We start from the raw sequence: 12,284 nt of genomic DNA, 5'->3' as shown, positions 1-12,284 counted from the left end.
GTCTCCAGTGTAAACAACCTCAGTGTTCTTCTGATTACCCAAAATAATGTGTTCACTCACTCAGTCCATAATCCCTCTCGTCTTGATCCTCATGCTTCCTCCAGCGGCAGCACAGATGTTGGCATAGCATTGTCATGTGACTGAGGATGATCAGCGGGGGTGGCAAAACAGGCCTTTCGTGGAACGTCATGATGAGCTGATACCTCTGAAACTTCCACACCTGATTGGATATGGATTTGACTTCAAAAAAGGTATTACTGCAAAAAACAACACAACTTGCATAAGCATGACGTGGAGACATGAGAGTGTCTCAAGGAGCACCATTTTTTACAAACATACAAATTATTAATGTAGTATGTACTAGTTGTTGACTCTTAAAGGGATTTAATACTTAACAACAACATTCATTGTTTATCTGGGCTTTAACTCAGATCTACATACAGTATATTTAAATTAATGTATTTACATGATTCAATCTTCTGTAAAACAGTAGGATTATTAAATTTAGTTTATAATGTACAATGTATTGTTTACTGTATAGAACATAACTGTTGTTCATTTTAAAGACTACATCCAATGTGATTCGTTTTGACTTACTTGAACACAGCTATTAAAAGGTTAACCAAAAGGATATTTGCCACTAAGAGGTAACACGCCATGATGGCCGGAACGATCCATGCTCCTGTTTTACAAGGAGGCAGCTCCACTATACTACCATCCTCACTAGTTATGTTCTGTCCACATGGAGCTGCAAAGAAGAAAAACAGAAAGCATCCAGTGATTATTAACAAGGTATATGTGCATGGGACAGGATGGCTGGTGGATGACGTCACATACCCGGAAGGAACACACAGACAGGCAGTACTGGGGTTGAAACTGAGACGCAATGGCTGCACTCAGTGTTTTAATGAATTAAATAAATAAGAGATTTAAACAAAAACAGCACACAGCACTTGAGGCCAAAATAAACAGACAAACAAAACTGACTAATACTAAACAAACAGTGGACGAACAGATGAACAGACAAAGAGACACGGTGAGTCAAAACAAACAAACAAGTATCGTGCTGGTCCATCCAGCAAGAAATAGCAATTGTAATATTTATTTTCTTTTTTTTAATTAATTCTTCTCTTCACACCCATTCTCGACTCACCGAACACACAACCCCGCTTGGTCGAGATTCAATTACTAATTAATCATTCACTTGAATCTCAGCATGTGAAGTGATTGTGCAATCCCTGTGCCTAAATACAACTATATATTTTAAATCACTCATGTTACACAGACTCATTTATATCCAGTGCAACATATAACACAAAATGCACACAGGGGCGGGGCACACTGCCACAGTGCATTACAATAACACTTTAATGATAGCTAAGAAGTAAACATAACTTTTAGTTTAACTCCCTTAACCCTTTAAGGACCGGGACCGTGTTAACACAATTATAGTGAAGTGGGTTTCTAGGACCACGATCATGTAAACACGATAAAAAAAAGCATATACTATTTCATGAACTAAATGTATCAGGTATGTTTGTTTTTTTTCCTTATTACTGATAATAATGAAATGAGTAACTATTATTTTTATTTATAAATATTTATTTTGAGTATATTTATTTTAATCTGCCCAAACATCAATAATTTTCAACAAAACTTTCAGGAAGTATTGTAGGGTCCCTCGGGTCATAGAATAATGTGTTTTTATACATGTATCTCTAAGCAGAATACATAATAAAAATGACTTAAAAAAAATAAAATCTAACAACAAACAAAAGGTTAATTACATGTTCTTGTTACACTACTGCAGTAGCCTGATTTAACAGAGAACATTCCAGTCAGCATAATATATGATATTGCCTATGAGGCCTGACTTACTGTATATTCTGTATATTGATTCATGGCATCAAATGAAGAAACAAACCTTATTACAGCACGTTTGAATTTAGCATTGCAATTGGCCTGGTAATTCTTTGATTCCATTTTGCTCAGACATTGTACAGAATGTCATTGTGATGATGTTTTCTGTGAGATATGAAAAAGACATGTTCTGTAGTATTGTGTTTTCCCTATGGTGCATTGCTTATGAATCACCCTGTATATTACTGTTCAAAAACGTCTGATGTGTGACATGGTGATGAATGCAATGTATGGCTTACGGTCTATCTGGTCTGCAAACACTTCTCCATAGATCATCCAGTAGGGCATGTAGAATATATTCCTTGCCAGCATCCAGGAGGGGTCCTCGTTGGGATTGAGAATTGCTTGCCGTGCAACTCCAAAACTCATCAAGACCACCAGCATAATGATGACAAAATACATCATATCGATCATCTGCCAAAATGGAAATTGAAATTGGTGACAGATTTACAAAGCTTCACATTAAATACAACTTGAAGCTCTTAATTAAACTGTACATATGATTTACATACTATATTTGCAGTAAGTAGCCAACACTATACAGTCTGATGGCAAAACACTGGGTTTTGTATAAAAAGGGTTTTTTGTAGACATATGCTCCCTCTAGTGGTGCAAAATCCAATTTGTGCAGATTCTAATGATAAATAGCATGTGGAGGGTTTGATTTTAAGGTTTTTTTTCTTTTTTTTCCTGTTAGTCTTTTTTTTTACCCAACCCCCATCCCAACGGAATTTTTTTAAATAAGAGTTTAAAACTGAAAATATTGTTTAGAAAAGTTATTTTAATCTGATAGATCAATTCAGTAATATTGCTTTAATATCTATTATAAATCATGCAGATGTTCTTAAAACTATGTAATGATTGCAAAAGCAGTGAATCTGGTACTGCAACTATTGTTTTTTTTGTGTGTGTGACTAGAAAAATTGAATTTAGACTGTGATCCACTTACCATCTTTCCTATCATCATGACATAGGGGCCCAAATACTTATTAACTCCAAAAATGTCCAACAGTCGAATGTACCAGTAAATGATGTTGACACAGTAGATGACTCTGCCATAGCTCATGAAAGGGGGTTCTTGTAGTCGCAGCACCATCCCCACAGAGAACAGAAGAATAGCCATGAGGTCAGTGATGTTCCAGTACTCCTGCAGCCACACCTTCACTTTCTGCAACAGCTTCTCAGGCTCAGACATCAGGATCTGTGGAACACATATTTAAATTACACCAAGGGAGGAAAGGGTCAGGGAAGTAGTTCCATATCAACTACAAAATGTAACCACTACCTAATGGGTATTTATCCCTAAAGACCCTGTAACCTGAATAGATAAAACAAAGACTGCTTGTCAGAGCCTGTGACGCAGTCATATCCACCCCGAGGTCATATATACATTGTACACAAAGATCTACATCATTTTTCCTTTCATCCGACCTGAGATGAGAGAGCCTACAAACAGATAAATATCAAGTTACTTATATCTGCTTATTCGCTTGTGTAATTACACATGTGATTTATTGTGATGTATTGTAGTAATTGTTGCTTACACCTATTGTGCACTCAATCATGGTTTGCGTTAGTCCCACAGCGGCCTTGTGCCCCGTGTGAAGTAGGCGGCTCCATCACCTCCCCCGGGATTGAATAACTTTAAGTCGGCTACTTGTGTTCTCTCTCAGGCTGCTAGCTTTGTTTGAAGTTTGAAAAGAAAATTTCAATTTGTGTTACGAAAATTAGATATGATTAATGGTAATCAAGTTGTTACTGTTTTGTGTGAGAATTTGTTTCTTAGTCTGTATTGTTTTTCTGCTTTTTTTCACAGAAATATGAACACACCTACTGGCTCAGCTGTCCAGCGTTAGACATAGACGTGCGCTTCGGGTCAAGCTGCTTGCAGTTTTCCACATAGTGTATTGTTTCCACATTAAGCTCTGCTTGCAGAATTAGCGTGAAGAATTAGGGCTCCAGCAATAGGCTTTCTTCAGTTTTCAAACTGTTGGTTAGCCAAAAGCGTTATAGGTGGACATCCCTATATCGCTACCATGGTAACTGTAGGTCCCAGACCTGCTGTCGTTCCTGCCGGTACTTTGTACAACAAACGAGGTTACCTTTTGCCGATTCACTAGCAGTTGCAGTCCTTCCCGAAGTGTTTCCTTGCCTCTCTGGTTTCTGCTTGCAGTGCCATTGTGAGGGCTGTGTTTGGTTAAGCCAGAAGCTATACAGATGGGCATCCCTGTATATTACTTCTTTGGCAACTCTTGGTCACTGATCTACCACCATTCTTAGTGAAGGAGGTTACCGTAACGGTAGTGAACTGTACCCTGCACTGTACCGTACCATGTGCACCGTAGGGTGCCCCATACACCGTACGGTTTGTATGTTCAAAATGCTGATTATGCAGTAGCTGTTGCAGTCAATAAGTCCAGATGACTGCTTCACCACAGTGGACTTGAAAGATGCTTATTTTCACATCCCCATAAGACCAGGGCACAGGAGGTACGTGAGGTTCACTTTACAAGGGACAGCGTACTAGTTTTGGGTACTGCCATTCGGCCACTCTCTAGCTCCCCGTGCCGTTTTGAAGCGCATGGAGGCTGTTCTGGCCCCTTTGAGACTCCGAAGCATCAGAGTACTCTATTACTTGGATGACTGGTTCATTCTGCCCAGTCTCCAGCTCAGGCACACGCTTACACGTAACTATTCATCGGCCACCTTCTACGGTTGGGGCTTACAGTGAATCATTCAAAGAGCCAGCTAACACCTTCTTAGACAGCCTCCTATCTAGGAGTGTGCTTGGACCCTGGGTCCATGCTGTCCACTCTGTCGAAGGACAGAGTGCAGAGAATAACCGCGTGTCTGAAGCTTTTTCAACAAAAAGCTCACAGTACTGATGTTTCAGAGGCTTCTGGGCTTGATGGCAGCAGCTTCCCAAACCCTTCCTTTTGGTCTTCTGCACATGCGTTCTCTCCAAGCCTGGTTCAACAGCAGGGTTTTTCAGCCCGCATTGAGCCCAGGCTGCCTGTGACAGGATGGCAAAGCATTATTGAGATTCGGAGAAAGTAACTGTGGGTTTAGTGCTGGGGCGTGCATTTATTAAACAAAAGTAAATAAAAACACTGCTCCCTGAGCAAAATAAAAAGGTCAAACATAACAAGTCACAAACACAGACCACAAAAGACAATCCCTCACCAAACTCTTCCACTATTACAGTGAGTTGTATTTTAAATACAGGAGCATTTGTCTCTCTCCATGTGGCAGCAAAAACCTCTCTCCTAATGGAGTTTCTAGTTCCCTTATTATATCATATGGCTGTTCCCAATTAGCACTAATTATCTAATTTGGGAACACCCACATTCTTATGTATTTGGCAAGGACCCCATCACTGCCAACCACCACCACCAACACACAAACCAAACACTATTTACAAGCAGGGCCCTGCCTGCCATATCACCTGTTGACAGTGTCTCGGCACTGTCTGCAGGCACTATCCTGGTGGACAAAGCCTGCTCACCTGTGCTTAGGCGTAGCGCTGGGCAGTATTACCAGAAGGGAAGTTATCACCACAGATGCGTCCAGCCTCGGCTGGGGCGCCGTGTGGAACGGAAGGGGAGCGCAAGGAGTATGGAAACCCCTATGGCAGGGTTGATGTATTTTGGAGCTGCAAGCAGTGTTTCTAGCCTTGCAGATTTTTTTACAGGAGGTTTAGGGGAGACACGTGCTTGTCTGAACGGACAACACTACTGTGGTGGCTTATACAAACTACCAAGGCAGTGACCCTAAAACCCGTCTTCCCTTGTACAAAGTGCAAGCACCTTTTTTGAGTGAAAGGTGTTTGTGGCAGAGATGGATGGCTCTTTGATAGAAACAGCTTAATTTATCTGTAGTCTTGCTAGTGATGATGGGAATGAGAATGTATATTGGGAGCTCAGCTAACAAAATTTAAGTTTTTGCAGGTATCAGGCTTTTAAAGACACACTCTTTTTATAATTAGACTCAGAGCCTTATAACCTTAGTAAATGCATGAGGATGTTACTCTGTATGAAAGTAAAACAGTCCTAAGTTTTAATATTCAAGGTTGCATTTGCTGCCAGAAGGTGCTTAATTAAAATTAACCTCTTGACTTCTGTGTCTATCAATGGAGTAAAATAAAATTACAATTTCTAGAAGAGACTGCTATATTGAAGTATCTGAATTAGAAATTAAACTGTTAAAAGAACATATTAAAAGTTTATTATAAAAGAAGAGTTGATCTGCTTGACATTGACAATGTTGTAAACAAATTGATGACACATTTGAGATAATGTTAAGTATACGTTGTATTGGTTTAAGGGAATATTGTAGGATTTTATGTATATATATATTACTTTGAAAAAGTCCAGTATGACAGTAACAAATAAGTATTATAGAGTCTGTGTAATTCTGTGAAAAGAGAGCGCACTGGCTTGCGGACCAAAAACACCTGTGAAATGAGTTGAGCTTTCCCTTATTTAAAAGCTGCTGGTGCAGAAGCCTATAACCTTGGCAGAAGCAAACACAGAGGCTAGGTATTGAAACTTAACAAAAAGAAAAAAGTAACAATTTCTAGACAGAACAAATGTTTAAAACTAAAAAAGCTATGTTATATCCATTTGATTTTATTTGGTTGTGTTGTTATTAAGCATAGAGGTTTTAAATAAAAAAGTATTCTGATCTAATAATAGAGTGAAAAAACTCTCTGAAGAGAAATATGTTTTAAGTAAATGGAAACAGACTATTTAAACTAACAAGTGTTTTTGCTTGTTTAAGGCTCTACTGTAATACAAATAGACTGTAAAAGCAGGAGCGTGCATTTCATTTAATCAATTTAATAATTAGTTCAGTTTCTGTCTTCAACTAAACAAAAAGGCTTTTAGACATTACAATATCAATTAAACTAAAGAATATGTTTAGTTTATATAAAGGTTTTACTGCAATAAAAACAGAGAAACTGTTAAGTTTGAATATAAGACAATAAAGTGTAAACTGTATTTAATAACTTTAGTACCCAGTAGACTTACTAAAGAGAAATAATTAATTTGGTGACCTCACCTTATTCATCTGACAATAAATTATGTACAAAAGTATTCAAGAAGAGCTTGATGGACGTCAGCCCCTTCATTCCCACCCCTTTCCGGCAACAAATTATTATTATTTATTATTATCCAGGGCGACTTACAATTGTTACAAGATATCACATTATTTTTACATACAATTACCCATTTATACAGTTGGGTTTTTACTGGAGCAATCTAGGTAAAGTACCTTGCTCAAGGGTACAGCAGCAGTATACTGGGGATTGAACCCTCCAGTCAAGAGTCCAGAGCCCTAACCACTACTCCACACTGCTGCCCTACATGTACACATGTACAGGTTGTGTAAATTTCAGCGGACTAACCCATTCTTCACTGAAATATTCATCATTTTTTTACAAAGGTTATGGAGCACATAACATTTCAATCATTCCTTTTCATTAGAAACCTCCATCTGCCCTTTAACCTTCCAAATGCATTTTCCACCACCAATCTTGAACGTGTTATTTTGTATTTGTACTGCCGCTGCTGTCCGCTCAGTCTGCCAGTGTCAGAGAAAGGTTTCATTAGCCACTTCTGCAAACAATATACAGGATCACCATTAATATAGTTGCCAATGTCATGTCCAGAAATGTTCCTTGTTGTGTTTGAGAACAAACGCACGCTGGATGCTAATCCAAGACAATCCTTTGCCACCCAGCACCGCTTGTAAGACAATTGAATGCCAGCCTTTGCGGATGAAATAGTCATGATGGTACTCTTCAGGAGCTATTATGGGGATGTGGGAGCCATGTATAGCACCAACACACTGTGATGCTCCTCATCGCTGGCCAAAATAATCAACCATTTCTGCAAGTTGCTCTGGGTTGGGAATTGGCAAATAGAATACACAATGACATCATGTATTCTAGTGCCGCAGATCGGAAGTGGCTTGTATGCCACCTCCCCCCAAAGACAAAGCACATGGCAAGGTGGTGGCAGGGGAGGAAAAGGCCAAACAAAGAAGCGACATGAATGAAAGCCATAGAGTTTTTATGGCACTTGGATATGACATGTTGATTAGTGGGCAGATTCTCCTTCCAGAAATACAAACAAGTTTTCCATTCAGGACAGCGAATCCGCAAATGTGGATGATTTAAATTGCAATTGGACAGACGATTTAATGACGGGTGATGAATTTGGCTGGAGACCTTGTCCATGGGTGCTGGCGGATGCACGATGACATCATGTAGTCTAGTACTGCAGATAGGAAGTGGCTCGTAGGGCCACCACTCCCAAAAAGATAAAGCCGCCAAACCATGACTGGATAAAATGAAGATGATGATGGTTAACACAACATCTGCAGTGGTGCAAAGCCACCTACCCCCACAAAAAACAAGAAAAGGATGAATGAAAAGTAAGCAGCTTAGATACGGGCCTGCCCCCCCTGAGCCTCTCCAGCCTGCCACGCACCCTGTAGAAACTAAATATGAACCGCTTGGCACTCAGGTAAGGAAAAAAACCCTACTCGCAGGTCAGAGGACACCTGAGGGAATCCATGGCTGAGGGTAGCCCTTCCTCCAGGCTCTAAAGACGTCAGTCTCCATGTTTGGCCTTGCCACGCGTGACTGAGAGGCCAAACAAAAGAAGCGACATGAATGAAAGCCACAGAGTTTTTATGTCGCTTGGATATGATGTGTTGATAAGTGGGCAGATTCTCCTTCCAGAAATACAACAAAAGTTTTCCACGAAATTGCACACTACTGTCTCTCACCAATCAGAAGATCGAATCTGTGTCCATATTGAAGCTCTTCTCTTGCACTGTAATTGAAAATGCATGATTCTGTCACTTTCCAGAAATACAGGTTATTCAATCTTACAGTTATTAACACACAAATCCCAAAACATAAACAAACATAATGGACAATATTATAGCCAAATAAAATGATGGTGTAATACATTTTCAACACCGGATATGTTTTATTTATTGTCTTTTTATTTATTTATTTATTTATTTATTTTTAAGTTCTGCGTTTTTGTATCCTTAAATTCCTGTTTCAGTGTAGCCAGCTCCATGGTCTTTCCTGTGGCTTCATTTATACTTTAAAAAGGTCAGGACATTAGGACTATATAGATCCGGTACCTTTTTGTTTAAAAATTAAACCCTGCATGCAAGGATTACTAAAACATTTCATATTGCACGCTGTGACAGAGAAAGAATGAATCTTGGTTATAAATCTCCCTCCTGACCTGTGCGGGCGCTATGTAAAGGGAACAGAGTGTCCAGGACTGGATGGTCTGACAATTAATTCCAAGGGAAAGGTGGAAGTCGGCCATCTAGACAGAGGGCAAAGCTATGGTACACCAAGTCATCGCCCCAGAAGGGAAGCGACGTGGCAACCGCGGATTGGAGGAGAAACGGTTGCACTCGCTAACCAAGGAGGAGTGACTGACGGTACAAAAGGGGACGTGGCTAAGTGATCTGTTCCTTTGTTATGGTTAAGAGCGAACCGCTAAAGGAAAACCAAATTGTATAGTGAGTGTTTAGTGTTAGTTTGTAATCACATCATCTCTACACCTGCACACTGCAAACCACTTTGCCACACACACGCACAGTTTAAATACAGCAAACACTGATAAATCGTTAACCTTTTTTACATTATGTCGTCTACTGAGTATCTTGCTCGTCAGAGCAACATTACTGCTCTCTCCGAGAAGCATTCTTCCACATTACTGCTCTCTCCGAGAAGCATTCTTCCACATTACTGCTCTCTCCGAGAAGCATTCTTCCACATTACTGCTCTCTCCGAGAAGCATTCTTCCACATTACTGCTCTCTCCGAGAAGCATTCTACCACATTACTGCTCTCTCCGAGAAGCATTCTTCCACATTACTGCTCTCTCCGAGAAGCATTCTTCCACATTACTGCTCTCTCCGAGAAGCATTCTTCCACATTACTGCTCTCTCCGAGAAGCATTCTTCCACATTACTGCTCTCTCCGAGAAGCTTTCTTCCACATTACTGCTCTCTCCGAGAAGCATTCTTCCACATTACTGCTCTCTCCGAGAAGCATTCTTCCACATTACTGCTCTCTCCGAGAAGCATTCTTCCACATTATTGCTCTCTCCGAGAAGCATTCTACCACATTACTGCTCTCTCCGAGAAGCATTCTACCACATTACTGCTCTCTCCGAGAAGCATTCTTCCACATTACTGCTCTCTCCGAGAAGCATTCTTCCACATTACTGCTCTCTCCGAGAAGCATTCTTCCACATTACTGCTCTCTCCGAGAAGCATTCTTCCACATTACTGCTCTCTCCGAGAAGCATTCTTCCACATTACTGCGCTCTCCGAGAAGCACTCTTCCACATTACTGCTCTCTCCGAGAAGCATTCTACCACATTACTGCTCTCTCCGAGAAGCATTCTTCCACATTACTGCTGTCTCCGAGAAGCATTCTTCCACATTACTGCTCTCTCCGAGAAGCATTCTTCCACATTACTGCTCTCTCCGAGAAGCATTCTACCACATTACTGCGCTCTCCGAGAAGCATTCTTCCACATTACTGCTCTCTCCGAGAAGCATTCTACCACATTACTGCTCTCTCCGAGAAGCATTCTTCCACATTACTGCTGTCTCCGAGAAGCATTCTTCCACATTACTGCTCTCTCCGAGAAGCATTCTTCCACATTACTGCTCTCTCCGAGAAGCATTCTACCACATTACTGCGCTCTCCGAGAAGCATTCTTCCACATTACTGCTCTCTCCGAGAAGCATTCTACCACATTACTGCTCTCTCCGAGAAGCATTCTTCCACATTACTGCTCTCTCCGAGAAGCATTCTACCACATTACTGCTCTCTCCGAGAAGCATTCTTCCACATTACTGCGCTCTCCGAGAAGCATTCTACCACATTACTGCTCTCTCCGAGAAGCATTCTTCCACATTACTGCTCTCTCCGAGAAGCATTCTTCCACATTACTGCTCTCTCCGAGAAGCATTCTTCCACATTACTGCTCTCTCCGAGAAGCATTCTTCCACATTACTGCTCTCTCCGAGAAGCATTCTTCCACATTACTGCTCTCTCCGAGAAGCATTCTTCCACATTACTGCTCTCTCCGAGAAGCATTCTTCCACATTACTGCTCTCTCCGAGAAGCATTCTTCCACATTACTGCTCTCTCCGAGAAGCATTCTACCACATTACTGCTCTCTCCGAGAAGCATTCTTCCACATTACTGCTCTCTCCGAGAAGCATTCTACCACATTACTGCTCTCTCCGAGAAGCATTCTTCCACATTACTGCGCTCTCCGAGAAGCATTCTTCCACATTACTGCTCTCTCCGAGAAGCATTCTACCACATTACTGCTCTCTCCGAGAAGCATTCTTCCACATTACTGCTCTCTCCGAGAAGCATTCTTCCACATTACTGCTCTCTCCGAGAAGCATTCTTCCACATTACTGCTCTCTCCGAGAAGCATTCTTCCACATTACTGCTCTCTCCGAGAAGCATTCTTCCACATTACTGCTCTCTCTGAGAAGCATTCTACCACATTACTGCTCTCTCCGAGAAGCATTCTTCCACATTACTGCTCTCTCCGAGAAGCATTCTTCCACATTACTGCTCTCTCCGAGAAGCATTCTTCCACATTACTGCTCTCTCCGAGAAGCATTCTTCCACATTACTGCTCTCTCTGAGAAGCATTCTACCACATTACTGCTCTCTCCGAGAAGCATTCTTCCACATTACTGCTCTCTCCGAGAAGCATTCTTCCACATTACTGCTCTCTCCGAGAAGCATTCTACCACATTACTGCTCTCTCCGAGAAGCATTCTTCCACATTACTGCGCTCTCCGAGAAGCATTCTTCCACATTACTGCTCTCTCCGAGAAGCATTCTACCACATTACTGCTCTCTCCGAGAAGCATTCTTCCACATTACTGCGCTCTCCGAGAAGCATTCTACCACATTACTGCTCTCTCCGAGAAGCATTCTTCCACATTACTGCTCTCTCCGAGAAGCATTCTTCCACATTACTGCTCTCTCCGAGAAGCATTCTTCCACATTACTGCTCTCTCTTCTCATAATCATCCTGTTGTTGCATTTCAGTTTTATTTAGTAATGTATAAAGAACACAAATCAAGAAAAACATAAACTCTGGATCCGCCATTCTCTCAACTCAAATACAGCGCCTCTACTGCATCATCTACACACAGCACACAACTATTTTTCGGCTCTGCAGTGGAAAAACAACCCAGGCTCCTCCTTAACCGCACCGTGAGGGCTCGGAACGGCCCCAGCGCGGCTCGGTTGTAAAGTAGAAAAGAGGCATTATGCGCTCC

At 41.2% G+C, this 12,284-nt stretch overlaps 1 protein-coding gene across 4 annotated transcripts in view; it reads right to left on the bottom strand.

The window, feature by feature from the left end:
- The window catches only part of LOC117409338 (transient receptor potential cation channel subfamily M member 3-like), a 403,329-nt gene that overhangs the window by 28,383 nt on the left and 362,662 nt on the right, over positions 1-12,284 (bottom strand). For all 4 annotated transcript variants that reach the window (XM_058996498.1, XM_034015222.3, XM_034015223.3 and 1 more), the window contains exons 20-23: positions 2,870-3,121; positions 2,160-2,334; positions 598-748; positions 61-257 (exon numbers count right to left, since the gene is read on the bottom strand). In XM_058996498.1, coding sequence (XP_058852481.1) covers positions 61-257; positions 598-748; positions 2,160-2,334; positions 2,870-3,121 — 775 coding nt within the window. The remainder of the gene's footprint in view (positions 1-60; positions 258-597; positions 749-2,159; positions 2,335-2,869; positions 3,122-12,284) is intronic.

This window comes from Acipenser ruthenus, chromosome 2 (genome assembly GCF_902713425.1).
Source record: "Acipenser ruthenus chromosome 2, fAciRut3.2 maternal haplotype, whole genome shotgun sequence".
NCBI classification, from domain to species: Eukaryota; Metazoa; Chordata; class Actinopteri; order Acipenseriformes; family Acipenseridae; genus Acipenser; species Acipenser ruthenus.
Note: the sequence above shows the minus strand (reverse complement) of the source record. Positions and strands in the feature narration are given on the sequence as shown.